We start from the raw sequence: 18,291 nt of genomic DNA, 5'->3' as shown, positions 1-18,291 counted from the left end.
ACTATTTTTCATAGTGTTATTAAGACTGGTCTCAGACATCACTGTATTTATCAGTTATAATATTGAGACATGGAAAGTGGTCAAGTGGAGCCCACAACAATAAGTATATTATAGCAATATTCCAAGATAATGACATTAGACCACTGACTGAACTAGTAAATGTCCCCGGTTTTAATATCAGAAACCTGGTCAACTTATCTTAGAACGCACAGCCTCTCTGGAATTCTGTTGGGAGTCTCTCTCTACAGTGAGTATAAATCTAAATCAACTCATTCAAAATCATGAGCTCAAAGTCTCGTGTGAACTCAGTTCAGCGCCATTGGCTGAGGCCTGCGGGAGGCGTGGCCTATTTTGGGGGTGTGTGTGTCGTGGGCGGTGTCCCTCTGACACCCCATTGGCTGCGCTCCCAGCCAATAGCGGAGCCGCAGAAGGGAGTGTAGCCCGCTCACGAGTACTACGACCATTCAGCTCGGAGTCTTCGCGCGCTCTGGAACGTTCAGCGCGAATTCTTGGAATTCTTTTTTTCACGGATGCGAATTCGCTGCATTTTTACGAGTTCCGAGATCGATTTAGCCGTGTACTGGCTGAGGTAGTAGTTTGTGCTGTTGGTTGGGATGTGACATTGCCCGTTTGGAGATGACTGCGCAAGCTACTCCCTTGCCAGTGCTGGCTACACTCTTCCCAAGCTAGAATTGGCTTTGGAATCCACATCTTCTTGGAAAATCTGATGTTTTATGTGATATTTATATATATATGTGTGATATAGATACAGTTCTACATGTTAAAATTGTTCTGAGAGTTGTAGAGTTATGTAAATGTGTGCTCAATGGTAAGTCTTATTTAAATTCAATAAATGTGTATATCATGAAACACGTTGCTGTTAAGCGTCTTATTTCTGCTTTTATTAATGGTGTGTTTTAATTATGTTTTTTTTTGCCACTATAACGGAGACTAATTTGTAAATTCATGGGGATTGGCCATATGCCCAAGTTCTCTTCAGTAAAGTACTGTTTTTTTGTCGAGCACAGCAGAAAAGCAGATATCCCCCTCGGGAACACGATTCATTTTAAAAGATGCTTGATTTTGCCCTTGGGATGGCTAATACATGTAGGTCATACTCGACTGTTGCTATGAAGAGAGCTGTGACGTGGCTTTTTCTGCCCACTATGGTAGAATCATCGATCGTGACGTCACGTGGTAAGAAACGACGTTACCTGGGCTGATTTGGACTCAGCCAGAACACGTGCGTGGAAAATTTATATTTTATGTACTTATGTTAAGTTAAGTTAACAAGTGGGATGTTGAATGACGTGTTCTGATGTCATAAAAGGGCCTCGTTTAACCCCCAAGAACTCCATTAAACCAGGTTAGAAATATGAGTAGGCCTATATGTGGGTGTATTGAACATATTTTTCTTGATTGAATCCTTACATTCCAGCTCATCCCAGAAGGGATGGTGCCAGTATCTTAATGTGTGAATAGCATAAAGGTTATACAATAATATTAATGAAGAGATAAACAGACCAGTCTGTTCGTTAACTGCATACTGTGCCATTTGTTATAAATCTGACTCTTGATCTTGTGATGTGTTGTAGGTGGTCACAGTTAACTGGATTGTATAGAGGAAGTGCATGATTAGTGCAGATAATGTGTTGACGTCATCCATGCAGTGAATGCAGTACGTAGGCTGGACTGGACTCCTTTCATGTAACTCTGGCAGAACTCTTCTAACCCGGTTCATGACCCAGAGATGAAACGCAGTTTTTCTGATGTTCAGAATCTCAAGTGCGTTTAATAGACAAACCCCAGCAGGGTTCAAATCAACTGCATTCGTTACAGGGTCTATCAAACTCTGTGGTCTCTGCTGGGAATATTATCACAGCTGTTGGCTGGGTGGGTGATTAATACATTCATTTGTCAAATATTTGAACGTAAACTCACTCCAAGAACATGAAACCAAAGACTGTACAATTACTGCTGCTCCCAGGACTTTTTATGATGTAAATGGCTTCAGATGAAATGTATACATTAATCTTCTTTCCTGGACAGAATCTTAACGTTCTCCAAAAATTAAAACCCTTATCTTACCTAATGTTGTTCCAAACCTGTTTGATTTTCTTTTTTCAACAAGATTCTCCATTCCACAAAAATTAAAAGACAAAATACGTTAACTGTCTAGAAGGACGCATGTGTATTTGATGTGAATGACATTGATTCTAGTCTATTCTGTTAAGCTTACATTACATTTTTGCTACAAAGTAAAAAAAAAAAATTGTACCCAGTTTCAGTGTTTTATGATTCAACTATCAACATAAGAGAATGCGTTAATGGCAGTTTTTTCTTCTTCTTCTTCTTCTTTTTTTTTTTGCATTCGCCGCCAAATATGATTTGAATTTTCAAAAGCGCGAATGAGATTCGAAGTACGTGGCGGGAATATTTTAAGTAAAATATTATTTAAAAGTAAAATAATTACAAAACGTTTAATTTGTTGTGAATCGTTAAGAATGTAATTCTTTTAACAACTGTCTGGCATTTTTGTTTTTACATAGTACATTATTTGGGAAAACATTAAATCATTCATGTTATTTTTAGAAAAATTCTAGTGAAATATCTTCAATGGGTTTTTAATTCAAATCTGTGGTCCAGCATTAATAGAGCCACATAAGCAGTTTATGAATCATTTTTGCAGTGCATGTGTGTGCTGCACTTCCCAGAAAGCTCCTTTAGTAAGCATGTGATGCCCTTGCAGGGCCGTCCACCCACACAAACGACTGCGCTAAAGTGTGTTCGAGAGCAGTCTGCATACACACACACAGCTGAATCTCTGGCCAAATTAGTCTTGTTTTGGTCAAACTCAGATTGTGCTGACCAGATGGCCACTCTCTTGGGGAGTGTGTATGTCAGTGTTTGCACATTCTGTGTGTGTGTGTGTGTGCACGAAAGCCTTTCCAAATGCTCACAGCGGGTTTGTGCTGTAGAAGAGGAAGGTGCCACTGTGAACATGATGTATCGTAAGTCAGACCTCACCAAACCTCCACACAGGAGCCCTGGAGAACAGATTGCAGGTAGGTGTTAATTTACGACGGTGCGTACAGAAATCAATGGGAATGGTCGCTGTACATCTTTAGACACATGATTTATTGTTCCTTAAAAATGTATCACTCTTACTGTGATGAATGGAAGATCAGAAGATCACACGAGAAACAAATACAATACTCATTTTTAATTTACAGTAACTTGGAGTCACTGAAAACAGGATGTACAAATAACAGCCAGAATTGCTTTGATTTTTTTCAGGAAATGCAAAAAAAACAAATCCACAAACTAAACATTCAAAGGATGAATTAATATCCGGAAAAGAAAAACAAAACACGGTTGGTTTCGCCTAGCTGCCAGATGAGTGCGGATAAACAAACTGCGGAGGGTGAGCATTTGTCCATGGAGAACTTCAAAGAACCGGACCCTCCATTTAGTCATTGTGCAAAGTTATAACTTATATACTGATCCCACCAACCCACGCGGAGGTAGGGAACGTTGACGTGGGTCTTCAAAGTCAGCAGTTGTCGACTTCTAAGTCTTAAAAGCAAGTGTTCATATTGTAAATGAGTTCAAACGCACAACGTTTGAGCATTTGATTGTTGGGTTAGAGACGGATTCGGTCCGATTCGGTTGGCGCCCTGCCTTCTGATTGGTCAGCTAGGCTGAGGCTGTTTGCTATTGCCGTGCATTAGAGGAATTATAAAGACCGAAATGTCGTCTCCAGAGCCGAGCCGGTCTCCGGCGATTCTCCAGCCTTGGTCCCTCAGGACACCTCGGGCTTTCATCACCAGATCTTGAGCTGCCATTGTGTACCTAAAAAACAACAGAGATGTTATTTAGTGGTTAAAAGGATATTTCACCCAAAACTGAAAATTCTATGAGCAAAGAAAACAATAGTAACATAATTTATTCAACAATTCTTCTCCCCGAGTTACCTTCTTCCACCATTTTGGAGAGTACCTCAGAACGTGCTAAATGTAATGAGTGTTGTTTGCGTTCAGTAGAAAGCGCGCATCCTGAACATAAACAACGCTGAATATGTTCTGGGGTATTCTCCAAGTTGCACAAGATGGTAACTTGTGAAGAAGAATTGTTGAATAAATTATTTTATTATTATTTTCTTTGCACACAAAAAGTATTCTTGTAGCTCTGTAAATTCACGGTTGAACCACTGATGTCACGTGGACTATTTTACAGATGTTCTTGGTACGTTCCTGAACCTTGGAGTCAGAGAGCACTCAGATTTGATCAGAAATATCTTAATTTGTGTTCCGAAGATGAACGAAGCACTTACGGATTTGGAACGAGATGACTGTGACTAGTGAATTACAGAATTAAATTTTTGGGTGAACTAACCCTTTAATTTTATTTTTAGAAGTTTACAAATAACAGGTTCATCCCTCTAAGAGTAACCTGATGTTAAAGATACTTTTCACCAAAACTTACTCATCTTCAGGTCATTCCAAACCCCTATGACTTTCTGTTTTGCAAAACGTCAGAAGAAAGAAGGCATACAGGTTTGGAATGACATAAGGGTGAATAAATAATTTATTTTTTGGATAAAGAAGAAAACAGTTATCTTGATGTGTCTTTTATGCACTTTTGTTCTACTTCAGTAATCAATCTTGGCTTGATCCTACAACCTTTCAGTTGCCTGGCCAGATCTTCAAAACTAAAGCTTCTCAAATGGAAATGGAAGGTTTCATGAAAGTTTCTTTGAGAAACCAAAAATGGTTATTCTATGGCATTGAAAACCTCCTTTTGGAACCTATGTTTCCAACTTCATCTCAAACTAAAATCCAAATTACATTTTCTTTTTAGTTGCTCAAAATAACCCATCATTGTGCACTGTGTTGTCTTCAAGGTTGCATGAGTAGATGGTTGATGCTCAACCAAAACAGAGGAACCTGCCTGTGCTGGTCATCAGGGTCACAGTTTCCAAGGAAACAAGAAACCGCCTCTACCACTTCCTGATTGGACAGCACGTCCCAGAGTCCATCTGTAGCCAGGATCATGACATCATCGGCGCCGTGCGCATACTCAGAGAGATTATAGATCTTCACCTGTAGAAACACACTTCAGTCATGTTATATTACACAAACATGGACGTGCACATTCACAGAATTCTATTCTGACCACTGTTGGGGAGTAACTACACGTAACAGAATTACTTCATTTAATTGCAAAATAAATGCATCTGTAATTGGTTACTAAGAAAAAAGGACAGTAACTTGGGAAAATGTTAAAGATTACAAAGTGGGTTAGATCTGAATGTTTACACACACAGACATTTGATTTCTTTCTTTCCCAAATTGCAGTTCTTATAAGTATTGATATTAAAGTATCAAATGGAAAGATAAGAAATCATATCTGATGCAAGTGTCTGGTTGTCCTCGGTGACCCCTCCTCGACCTTTGACCCATTATATGTGCAACAGACAGGAAATGAGGAGCGACTCGACCCAACCATAGCTGACATGCTTCTCGTTGCACAAGCACATTAACGAGAGAAGAGTGCATGGAGGAGGAGGAGGAATAAGAAAAACTGATCAAAGAGAAGCCGAAAGAGAAAAACCTCAGCTGAGGTGCAGACGGCGGGATGAACGGCGGATGAACTCTACACAGCGTGTGAATTAAAGATCAAGAGAGCTTCAGAAGACTGCAGAGGGGAGAGACTCGTGTCGCTGGAGGGATCTGAGCTGCTTTAAGACCACAACTTTATTCTGATGGGATCAAACTGTTGGAGAGATGGTCAAAATCACACTAAACACAAGCACTGGAGCTAAATCTGTGGCTTTTAGACTCGATTCTATTCGATTTAACGCTCTTGTGCTGATATGCAGGACATTATATAAATATATCTGCGGTTATATAACATATATGGTGTCTTCAATAAGCAGAACAGAACTGATTTCTGACCCAGAAACCCTCACAATGTACCTTGCATCAGTAATGGCACCAGATGGGAATGCTAGTCATTTATGATATGGTAGAATGATACCAAAGTTATTTTCCCTTTGTATTTCCCTTCGTCTGAAAAAGAGATATAACTACACCTTTTCCAAACAAACATGGTAATATTATAGTATACATGTAATACCATGGTAAATATACAAACAACATGGTAATACTACGATACTATAAAAAATAATTGTTTAAAGGGGGGGTGAAATGCTATTTCATGCATACTGAGTTTTTTACACTGTTAAAGAGTTGGATTCCCATGCTAAACATGGACAAAGTTTCAAAAATTAAGTTGTACGTTTGAAGGAGTATTTCTGTTCCAAAAACACTCCTTCCGGTTTGTCACAAGTTTCGGAAAGTTTTTTTCGAGTATGGCTCTGTGTGACGTTAGATGGAGCTGAATTTCCTTATATGGGTCCTGAGGCACTTCTGCCAGAAGAGCGCGCGCTCCCGTATAGCAGAGCACTGAGAGCACAACAGACTTCACTGATCAGAGCGAGAGCGTCGCCAAATGTCACAAAAGGAGTGTGTTTTTGGTTGCCAGGGCAAGACAACCCTGCACAGATTACCAAAAAAAAACAGCATTAAGGGACCAGTGGATGGAGTTTATTTTTACAGAGCATCAACGGAGTTGTGCAAGTGTTTGTGTTTGTTCCCTGCATTTCGAAGATACTTGTTTTACAAACAAGGCCCAGTTTGACGACGGATTTGCACATCGTTTATTTCTTAAGGATGATGCAATCCCAACGAAAAAGGGTCACTATCGTGTGTTGGAACCGCAGGCGGTGAGTAAAACTGCTTCAAATATCTCTGTGTTGTTAATTTAGCTATCGGCGCGTAAGCACATCAAGTTAACAACATGCGATGTTGTCATCAAACTGCACTTTCCACATGTACAGCTTAAAAAAAATTAAAAAAAGACTTACATACCACATAGAGACGTCGTTGCTGATGCTGCTCTTGTTAAATTTCAGCCTCTGGATCTGTGTCACAGCTTCCACATGCTCTCAACTCAAAAGCTACTGGTGCTCTGGATTATTTAGCTCCGTCCACACGTCACGCCTCCAGCCGCTCGTGTTTTTCCGGGAAAAATCGGTACAGACTATCTTTCTCTTATAAATATATAAGAGAAACTTTTTGGAGTTATGAAGGATGCAGTACTACTCTATAGGTACTCAAGATTAACAGGATATTGAGTGAAAACGAGCATTTCACCCCCCCCCCCCCCCTTTAATACAATTGTACATTGATATGTGGTATACTAATGTTAATATTTTATATTTTGCTTTCAATTTTTTAAGTTTTAGTAATTTTGTGTTTTTGTCATCTTTATTAGTTTTTAGGTTTTGGTACATGTCTAAATTATTTTATTAAGTTTTAGTTTTAATTTGGTTATTTCTAATACTTCAGGTTACACTAAATGGAATCTTCAGTTTTTTTATATCTTGTACTGTACTGTACTGTATGTAGCAATACCAAGGTAAAAAACATGACATTTCTTGCATGTGCATATCCTAAAAACCATGGTAATACTATGGTGCCATGTCCTAAAAGTCCAAAAATGGTGATATCAATGTAAATGTTCACATAACATGGTACATTGTTCAAAACACAACAACAACCATAAAATTACCATGTTCAAAAAACTATAGTATTAACAAAACAATTATATGGTAATATCATGGTACTTTTTAGTTAGCAAAATAATGAATAATGAAGTCCGAAGTGTGTTAATGAACTACAGACCTCTGGAGAGCAGGAGAGGAACGGCTTGATAGCGATGTCTGAGTCGTGAACCTTCAGGTCGTGATCTCCGAGTCCACGAGTGATGCCGATGGTGGCCAAAACACGCGCCTGAGCCACAAAACATCACATTATTTGACAATCAAACATTTTACTTCTGTAATGTGATGTGTTGCCTAGTAAAACTAAATATCCAATTGCCCCTTGGCAAAGACTCGCCTCTTTAGATTCTGTATGATTGGTCAGATCGCCTGTCAATCAAACATCTGGCGAATGGTAATTGGTTCCAAAAGGGGGTTTTCACATTTAGTCCATAATTTTTGGTTCCGCAAAGAAACTTTCAGTGTCAAAAAATCTAAAGCTTTTTTCACTATAAAGGTTTTGTAGATGTTAAAGGTTCTTCATGGAACCAGAGATGCCAATAAAGAAGTTTCATTTTTAAGATTGACTTATAGATGGTTCATGAATAAGAGGGATTGATGATGTTTATTTAGACTAAAAGTCTTTGGAGTCATGTCAAACAAACCCCCCACTATAGGTATTTTTCCCAGAATGCCATTGTCTGATGCTGAAACCAGCCCCCTGCTGGTTAATAATACCCATGCCTTCAACCAGCTGCTTTTTGACCACAGACTCAACACATTAACACCCAGACTGGAGCACAAAAGATGAATCTTCATCAGAACTGGAGAAATGTAGCATAACATCACTTGCTCACCAATGGAAGTGAATGGGTGCCGTCCGAATAAGAGTCCAAACAGCTGATAAAAACACCACAATAATCCACAAGTAATCCACTCCAGTCCACCAGTTAATGTCCCGAGAAGTGAAAAGCTGTGTATTTGTAAAAAACAAATCCATCATTAAAACTCATTGTGACGGCACCCATTCACTTCAGAGCATCCATTGCTGAGTGAGCTACAGAATGCTACATTTCTCCAAATCTGTTCTGATGAAAAAACAGACTCTTCTGTATCTTCGATGACCTGAGGGTGAGTACCTTTTCATTTTTGGGTGAACTACTCCTTTAAATACTACTAAGTGCTGATTGACTTACTGTAGCAAACAACACTAATTAATTACCCATTTTTCTGTGGTGAGAAATGATGCATCTTTCTGTAATCGCTCGACCTCACAGCACAACTGCTTCTGAAAAGCTGAAGATGTTTTAATTATTATTATTATTATCATTATTTGCTAGCCTTGTCGTTCTTCTCTCTCTACAGATCTCTGATATGATGGTTTATCCTCCAAATTTGGCAAAGTTGAACTGTGAAGCAGGAATACATTCAGCTTCCATCTTACCCTTTTCCCCTCTCCGAATATGAGTGGAAACTTCAGATCTTCCTCCTGGACGGTTTTGTAAGCCCTGCACAAAACACCACAACAAACATCAAACAGCAGCTGAAGCTAGTTATGAATCATCTATGACAGTGCTGAGTATTACTGTTCAAAAGCTTGGAGTCAGTAAGTTGATTTCTGAAAGAACATTTACATTTTTATTCAACAAAGATTCATTAAATTTATTCATTAGATTTCTAAAGATCATGTGACACTGAAGACTGGAGTAATGATGATGATAATTCAGCTGCACATCACAGGATTGAATTACAGTTTAACGTATTAAAACAAAAAAAAAGTTGTTAAATTTTAAAATAATTGTAAAAAAATTCTGATTTTACTGTATTTTTGATCAAATAAATGCAGACTTGGTGAGTCAAAAAGACTTTGCTAAAAATAGAACATTAAAATATTAACTAAATATATTGCCAAATATATAATGAATATATATATTTTAAATTACTCCAGTGAAACAAAAAACAAGATATTACAATAATGTATAATCACTCTTGTCCATACATTTTTTCACTCTAATAAATATGGACCTGAAATTGAAATGCAGTGCAAGCATCATATGGATAACTGCTAAGATGATTTTAAATCCATCCAGCTTTAAAGATTGGCTCTCCATTGACTTTTTGAATATGTGCTTATTCAAACAGTTTTCCCCCCATGCAATTACAGAGTAATTTGGGTTTTGACCTCTTCCTTTAATCATTCAGATATTTTATTCTATGATACAATACTGTATATGATTCCTGAATGCAGCGTCCTCCCACACGATTCAACATCCCTGTCTGACAGAGCAGGTCGTGAGCTCAGTTACATCAACGAGGATACACACACACACACACGCACACACGGTCTCTCTCTCTCTCACTCACACACACTCACAGAAACACACACACAGAAACACAAACACAGAAACACAAACACTTTCTCTCTAACACAGACACAAAAACGCACTCTTCTCTCTCTCTCTCTCTCTCACACACACACACACACAGAGTGACACACACTCACACTCTCTCAGACACAAACACACACACACACACACACAGTGACACACACACACACTCTTCTGAGCAGGATCACACACATTCACTCTCTAATGGACGTTCAGTCGTGTCTCCTGAGGGAGGGGCTGTAAACCCTTGATTGAGTCTAGATCCGTCTCACAGACCAATCAGATCCTAGTATCTCACCCTGGTGCAGATTACATACCGAATCCATACTCATGGGTGGACAGAAAATCTGATTATGTCTACACACACATTTCCAAAAATGCACTGTGGAAAATATTATGGAAAGGGTTATACATATCGAAATGTACTAAATTATTTGTTGAATTATATATATATATATACATACAGATAACAATTATTCATGTATTGTATAATAAAAAAAATTATTAATGAAATATTGATAATATTACTTATTATTTTAATATGTAAATATAATTGTTAATTGTTTGTGACAACTAGGGTTCATTTTTCTTTTGTGTATTTTTCACAGTACCACAATAAATTTAGCCAATTTCTTTACAAATATACAGATAATATTTATTTTATTTTTAATGATTAATACTAGTGAATATTTATTTAAAGAATAATTATTATATTTGTGTAATAAATTGTGACCAACCAGAATTCATTTTTTTTACAACAGATTTACCACAAAAATTATATTTTATTAACAATATTAACCACTATTTTCAGCAAAAATTGTTATTTAAATGTAATAAATGATACATTTTAACATTTATTGTATCGATTAGTATACTAATATATGTATTATAAATAACATTAATTATTATAATAATAAAATAATGATAGATATTAAGTTTTAATTAATTTTATTTATATTTTATATTTTTTAGATCAATAACAAAGTACAGTTTTATGTATTTAATAATTGCTAGATTAAATTAATAAATATGAATTATTATTTATTTTATTTGTATCAATGGTTATTATATACTAATATAATAATTATAATGATTATTATGTTTATATAATAATTAGACATATTAATTGTTGAATTGTATTTGATTCATAACTATTTAATTACTTAAGTTTCTGGTCTATTATTGTGATGTCATGATAAAGGCACAAAACTCAAAGTGAACTCTGATTGGTCTCTTTACATGTCAGTCAGGTGCTTTCCTCCAAAGTGGGCGGTTCTTGAGCAGAACAACTGCTGATGTTAATCAGATCCAGGACTCACCATCCGTTCATGGTAAAGTCTCGGTGCAGCATTCTCTTCCCAACCTCTTTCTTCGTGACCCTTCTGGGAAACTCCAAGTGTGTGAAATCGTTTCCCAGCAGCGACGGCTGCAGATGAGCCTGAGAGAGAGAAACATGCTCCATCATCAGGGATTCTGTCCTTAAACAATGCAAAGCAACATCCAAGAGAGGGAAAACCATTGCCCAAGGCCAGCTGCTTAAACATGGCAGGAGTGAGTCCAGATTTCTCTCACCAGGAACTGAAGTCTCTGGCGCTCTGATTCAGGAGTGAAGGAGCTGGACACGGGAATGATCTCTCCTCCGCGGATGATCAGAGCCCTGAAACACAGCAGAGAGGAGAAGAGCTGACAAAATCATCAGGAATTCAGCACACACTGGACCGGACAGAGAACAGTCCCTTTAGTCATTTAGCAGACACTTTTATCCAAAGACACTAACAAATGAGGACAATAGATGCAATACATTTTTTAAATATATATAGGAAACAGATAGATCAGAGCATGCTAGTGTTAGCTTTTTCTGCATTTGTTAGTTGTATTATAAATAAAATAGAATAATAAAATCAATATAATTGCATGAAAAAAGAGCAGTATGAAACGTGTGGAATCTGCTGGAGGAGAATGGAGTAAAACAGAGCAGGCAATGTCAATGCTACATTAAAGTTAAGTAACAAAAAAAAAATCTTAAAAAAAAAAAAAAAAAAAAAAAAAGCTTTCAAATAGTTTTAAAAAGATTCTTTTGCTCACCAAAGCTGCATTAATTTGTCATAAAAACAATAATATTGTTATTTAAAATAAGTGTTTTCTGTATGTATGTGTATATATATATATATATATATATATATATATATATATATATATATATATATATATTTTTTTTTTTTTTTTTTATGATGTATTTCTGAGATCAAAGCTGAATTTTCAGCATCATTACAGAAATCATTCTAATATGCTGATTTGCTGCTCGAGAAGAAACATTTCTGATTATTATCAGTGTTGAAAACAGTTGTGCTGCGTCATATTTTTGTGGAAACCAGGACACAAAATACATTTTAAGATTGAGTAGAGACAATGTAAGGAATGGAACTCAATACTCAGTTGGTTTAGTGATATTCAGTCTCACCTGCTGTCACCAGCGTTGGCCACGTACAGTTTTCCAAGCAAATACACCACTACAAGAGCCGTACATCCTCCAGATATAGAGTAAAGCATCCTCTCTCGAGCGATATGAGCGTCCTGAGATCACACAGGACACAGGAGAACTCAATCAAGGTCACAGGAGACCGGATTCAATCGCCATTTAAGTAAAACACACAGATTTCCATCTGTAAGTACACTAGACTCTTTTATGCTCACCAAGGGTGCATTTATTTGATTAAAAATACAGTAAAATTTGTCAAATTGTGATATATTATTCAAATTCAGAATAACTCTTTTCTATTTGATTAGAGTTTGAAATGTAATTTATTCTTGTGACACAAAGCTGAATTTTAATATCACTGCAGTCATTACTAAAAATGCCTCATTCCTACCATCTAGTGGCCATCTGAGTGTACTACAGTAACTCACCATCTCCTTGAAGGCGTTCTCTATTGCTCCCACCACCAGACTCTCCTGTTTGATCTTCTTCTCCATGAAGAACCGCGGGGGCGTTGTATAAGTGGGTCCCGGGGCCCCGGTGGCCCCTCTGAGCGAAGCGGCCCGGGACAGGCATCCAGCGGACGGGTGGAGGTGATGGATGGGGTTCTCCTCGCCCAGACAGGTGGGCGGCTGGAGGGACGGGTTCTGCAGGATCTCCAACACCTCCTGCAGCTGCTCCTCGATGTGGAGGTGGAGGAACTTGGCTGTGAAGACCGCGGCTCCAGAACCGCCGTGACCGTCAAACAGAGCCCAGTAGTGGAAGTTCAGCTCCTTCACCTCCTGCACAAACACAATTACACATTAGTGATCCTGGTGCACAAAAACAGTCTTTGGGAAATAATATACAATACATTGTATGGGTCAAAATGATAGATTTTTCATATTAAGTAAAGATAAATTGCCCATAAACATGACACGGCACAAAATAATACGTGATTTGTTGCTTTAGATCTGTGTAATACATTTTGAGCAAAATGATATTAGCAGCTGATAGCACAGGAAACCACTGACAAAATCTATTGCATGAATTTCCCAAAGCAATCAGAAGCTGTTTAAGAATCATGAGAAACTGCTTTTATGATGTATACAAGTGACTGGATAAATCGCAAAGATATCGCAATCAACGTGACTAATAAACACACGACTACAACAATATATTCCTCCAATGATGCAACGCCTTCATCGCTGCTAAGAATGCATTGAAATATGTTGCACGCCTTATTCTGTGTAAGAAGCCACGTCATCTCACAGAAGGATTTATGAAGTGAAGTTTGGAGTAAATACATGTTGAGAAGCTGTTTTGAGAATGAGTGATCTGAGAAAGGCATGAAAGCGGCAGAGTTAAGCTGTGAGGAGTGATGTCAGCAGGCCTCACTGTGCTGTGGATGGGCTCCAGGAGGTCTGCGCTGGGCAGCGAGGAGCGTCTCCTGAGGGGGGTGTAGCTGGGGCTGGACGGGTCTGCGGGGCGTCTCCTGAGCTCTATCACCTCACAGCACGCCTGGTCCTCGTTTAGAGGGCTTTTACCGGCATTGATCACCCTGGAGACACACAGAACATCATCACAGATTCAGCACCAACACAGTTTCGTTATGTCAACTTTAACTCGAGGGCTGTTCACGATTAGGAAAAAGCTTGGCACGGTGATGATGGAATAGTTCATTCTGCCTACAACCGCCGAACGTCGAGTCGCTTCGGGCTTCTAAACGCGTCTCGATGATGCACAGCTGTCATTATCTGAGATGAGTCACAGCGTGAGTCTAAAGAGCACAAGACAGCATGACGCCTCTGATAATTACTGCCATCCCAACAGGGTTCCCATGGAAACCTATTCCTGCATCCTGATTTGTTAATGAGGATTTAACAGCGTTCATACAGATAGATGAATGGATAGATGGATGATGAATGGATAGATAACAAAAGATAGATGGATGGATGGATGGATGATGAATGGATAGATAACAAAAGATAGATGGATGGATGGATGGATAACAAAAGATAGATGAATGGATGGATGGATGGATGGATAACAAAAGATAGATGAATGGATGGATGGATGGATGGATAACAAAAGATAGATGGATGGATAGATGGATGGATGGATGGATAACAAAAGATAGATGAATGGATGGATGGATGGATGGATAACAAAAGATAGATAGATGGATGGATGGGTGGATAAAAAAGATAGATAGATAGAAGGATGGATGGATGGATAACAAACGATAGATAGATGGAAGGATGGATGGATAACAAAAGATACATAGATAGATGGATGGATGGATGGATAACAAAAGATAGATAGATAGATAGATAGATAGATAGATAGATAGATAGATAGATAGATAGATAGATAGATAGATAGATAGATAGATAGATAGATAGATAGATGGATGGATGGATAGATAGATAGATAGATGGATGGATGGATGGATGGATAACAAAAGATAGATGGAAGGATGGATGGATAACAAAAGATAGATAGATGGATGGATGGGTGGATAACAAAAGATAGATAGATGGATGGATGGATGGAAACAAAAGATAGATAGATAGATAGATAGATAGATAGATAGATAGATAGATAGATAGATAGATAGATAGATGGATGGATGGATGGATGGATGGATGGATGGATGGATGGATGGATGGATGGATGGATGGATGGATACTGTAGATATATAGATGGATGGATGGATGGATGGATACTGTAGATATATAGATGGATGGATGGATGGATGGATGGATACTGTAGATAGATAGATAGATTAAAATGTAAATTGAAAAAGATGAAAGCTAATACAAAATAATACTCATAAACACTACAATAGAATATAAATAATGTGGCTTATTCTTCTCTATATTTATAATATTTAAGTGCAGATGTACCGTTCTGAGTTTTTGGGAATTAATAAAAACAGTATCCATAAATCATAGCTCACTCACAAGAGTTGAATGTTGATGCCAAGCATATCATAAATGCATAAAACTGAACCTGGGCTGTGTGAAATCTGAATTCATAACCATTATCAACGCAGAGTCAACCAGACAGCTTCACGCGAGTTAGATTATGATATAACGCGCATGCGCCCTGATAAAGCTGCAGGGAAATGAAAGTATGGATGCGTGTCATGGATCTCTCATTTTCTGTTCCTCATGCGATGATCACGAAGAACGCGAACATTCAGCATCCGCGCGCTCAGATCAGCGCGCGTCGGTCGCTACTCACTCCGCGTATCCGGCGGCCCAGGGCAGCTTCATCTCCTTGAGGATGAGGATGGGTCTGGAGACGTGATCCGCGGAGCACTCCACCTCGTCTGGAGACAGCGCGAGGAAATCCGGTCTGCTGTACGGGAACCGGAGCGGCGGGTCCGGGCGGAGCTCGTGCGCGCTGGAGCCAGAGGCCATGAAGCCGCCGAGGATGCTGGAGACCGCGGACCGCACGCGTGTCATCATCGTGAGGGAGGAAGCGCTCTGGACGCCGCTGCTCTAACGCGACGCAGCTGGAGCGCGCGCTCGTCTCGGCTCGGCGTGACGTGACTGAAAGCGGGTCATCGGGTCACTCTGGTGACTTTGACTCTCATACTGTTCACCTTTATTACAGTACAGAACTTATCGCAAATAAATCAATAAATGGTAACAGTTTATTTTACAGTGTCTTTGCTTCACAGATGATTATAGCTTGTTAAAATTGTAAATTATGCATAACTGCATTAAACTAACCCTAAACCAAACCCTAATTTTAGCCCTATTAATAAATGCATGCTGTTACTCATTGCTTGAGTAGATAAATCTAATGTATACCCAATCAAATTGATTTTTTGATAAAATCAGTTCATGTCGGTTCAGTGATAACAAAGTAAGCCACATCATTAAATGGATTATATTTTAAGTGCTATATAATTATGACACCTTCAAATAAAGCATAACCAGTACAATAAAATAAAATGTAAATATTTGTAATATAATAAGTTCATATCAGTTCATTAATCACCGAAATAAAACACATTACGAAACAGACTATTATTTAAAGAAACATTTTAAGTTTCATATAATAAGGACATAAAGCATAACCAGTACAATAAAATAATCTTTTTTTCTGGGATTCTTTTTTTACATAAAATCGATTCATATCAGTTCATCAGTAACCAATACAAACCTCATTACTAGAGTATCATTTAAATAAATACTTTAAGTGTTAAAAAGATGCGTTACTTTTAATATTTAGTAACAATGAACAGTATTTAAAATCGCATAAATGTCATTGGAAAGTGCAGTTTGTGTTAGCATATACAAACTTCTGTAAAAAGTCTATTTGCATGTTTTATTGTCCTAACATGCTGTTTTCAGCATATCAGACTTTACTTCATATTTCCATCTTTATCTGATTTAATCGTGTGTGTTCAGTAGCTATTGTTTAAACAACAATAATCCCACGAGCATTAAGAGATTTGTGCACAGTCAATAGAAATATATGCCATCTGTTACAGCTGATATCTGTCTAACACGAATGAAGTGTAATCCATCTCAACAATCAAAACCATGCAGAAAATTAGAGAAAGATGAAAACTATCACTGTTTACTCACACGTAGTTGTTTTAAAAGCATCTATGCATGTGTAAAACAGATGAATATTAAATCATAAAGCTATCATATAACTTCAGAAGACTGTACTGAAGTTAATTTGTTTATTTATTTTATTTTGTAATCAATAACTAGAAATACCTCGCCAGCATTTTGTTTAGGGGAAGAAAATAAAGCGCTGTCATGTCTCATAGCGGCCGCTAGATGTCAGTGTTTCCTAACAACAAATGACCCACCTCCTCCATTCAACATCAGTTTAATTACAAAATAAACGCAACTGTAATCTGTTATAGTTACTGTATATTAAAAATGATAATATAGTTTACAAATATTATTAAATTAGTTTACTTTAGAGTATACAAAGATTACTTTAAGATTACAAAGGGGGTTACATTTGAATATTTTTACACACTTTTGTTCAACATCAGTTTTATTTCCTATTTGGCTTTGTGAATATGCTTTATTTTATTTTTTTGTATTTTAATATATATATTAAACACCCTCAGTGGGCCTGCTGGGTAGATTTAGGAGCTCAGCGGAGCCAAACGCATGTGCTGCCTCTCAATCCTGATCTTATGGACGGTCTAAGAGCAAGATTTAGGATTTGGTTTTGGCTCATTTGCTAGTTTTATTGCTTTTGGCACACTCTGTCAAGTCCGGTGTGGAAAGTGTGTCGGTGTGTATTTACTGCTGCTTGGCTGTTTATGAGGGGAATCGGTATCATTCTTTCTGCCTGTTTTGGAAGGATTTCTGCTTATTAAAAATAAATCAATCAGTCTAATAAATCAGTTAGAAGTTCATCTGGTTTGGACTCGCTTGCTCCTCACTTCCTGTAAATGATGCTCTGAGGCACTAGTGTAATTGCTGTGGAAATGCATGTGTGCCACTTCTGAGCAGCATTAAACAGTCACTTGAGAAGCGCTTCTGTGCCATCTCTGCAGTGTAAATCTGGCCACCGAGTGAACAGACTTCACATTTTGGTGTTAATAAGCATAAGCATACAAATACCACTGAAAATTATATGCATGCTTTTTGGTTGAATTAAATATTTAGTTGACATTGCTCTGCACCAGCTCATTACAATGCATTACGAGACTGGATTCAATATATTTCGGACGAGCGTTCACATCTCAAATGGTGTGGATGGTTTGATTTGAAAAAGAGCTTGGAAATATCTTGGAAACAAATCTTAAAATTATAAATGATCTGCAAGTTGGATGTTGGATAAAATACTGTAGT

General features: G+C 37.9%; 1 protein-coding gene across 1 annotated transcript; it reads right to left on the bottom strand.

The window, feature by feature from the left end:
- Positions 1-3,071: 3,071 nt before the first annotated feature.
- LOC113077166 (protein phosphatase 1H-like) lies at positions 3,072-16,419 on the bottom strand. The gene is made up of 10 exons (XM_026249627.1): positions 15,698-16,419; positions 13,847-14,009; positions 12,901-13,251; positions 12,455-12,567; positions 11,566-11,650; positions 11,313-11,431; positions 9,051-9,114; positions 7,749-7,856; positions 4,951-5,102; positions 3,072-3,852 (listed from the first exon to the last, which is right to left on the bottom strand). Exons 1-10 carry the CDS (start codon positions 15,922-15,924, stop codon positions 3,693-3,695), a joined length of 1,542 nt encoding a protein of 513 aa, XP_026105412.1. The 5' UTR covers positions 15,925-16,419; the 3' UTR covers positions 3,072-3,692.
- Between the last annotated feature and the right edge of the window lie 1,872 nt (positions 16,420-18,291).

This window comes from Carassius auratus, unplaced genomic scaffold, assembly GCF_003368295.1.
Source record: "Carassius auratus strain Wakin unplaced genomic scaffold, ASM336829v1 scaf_tig00021889, whole genome shotgun sequence".
Classification (NCBI taxonomy): domain Eukaryota; kingdom Metazoa; phylum Chordata; class Actinopteri; order Cypriniformes; family Cyprinidae; genus Carassius; species Carassius auratus.
Note: the sequence above shows the minus strand (reverse complement) of the source record. Positions and strands in the feature narration are given on the sequence as shown.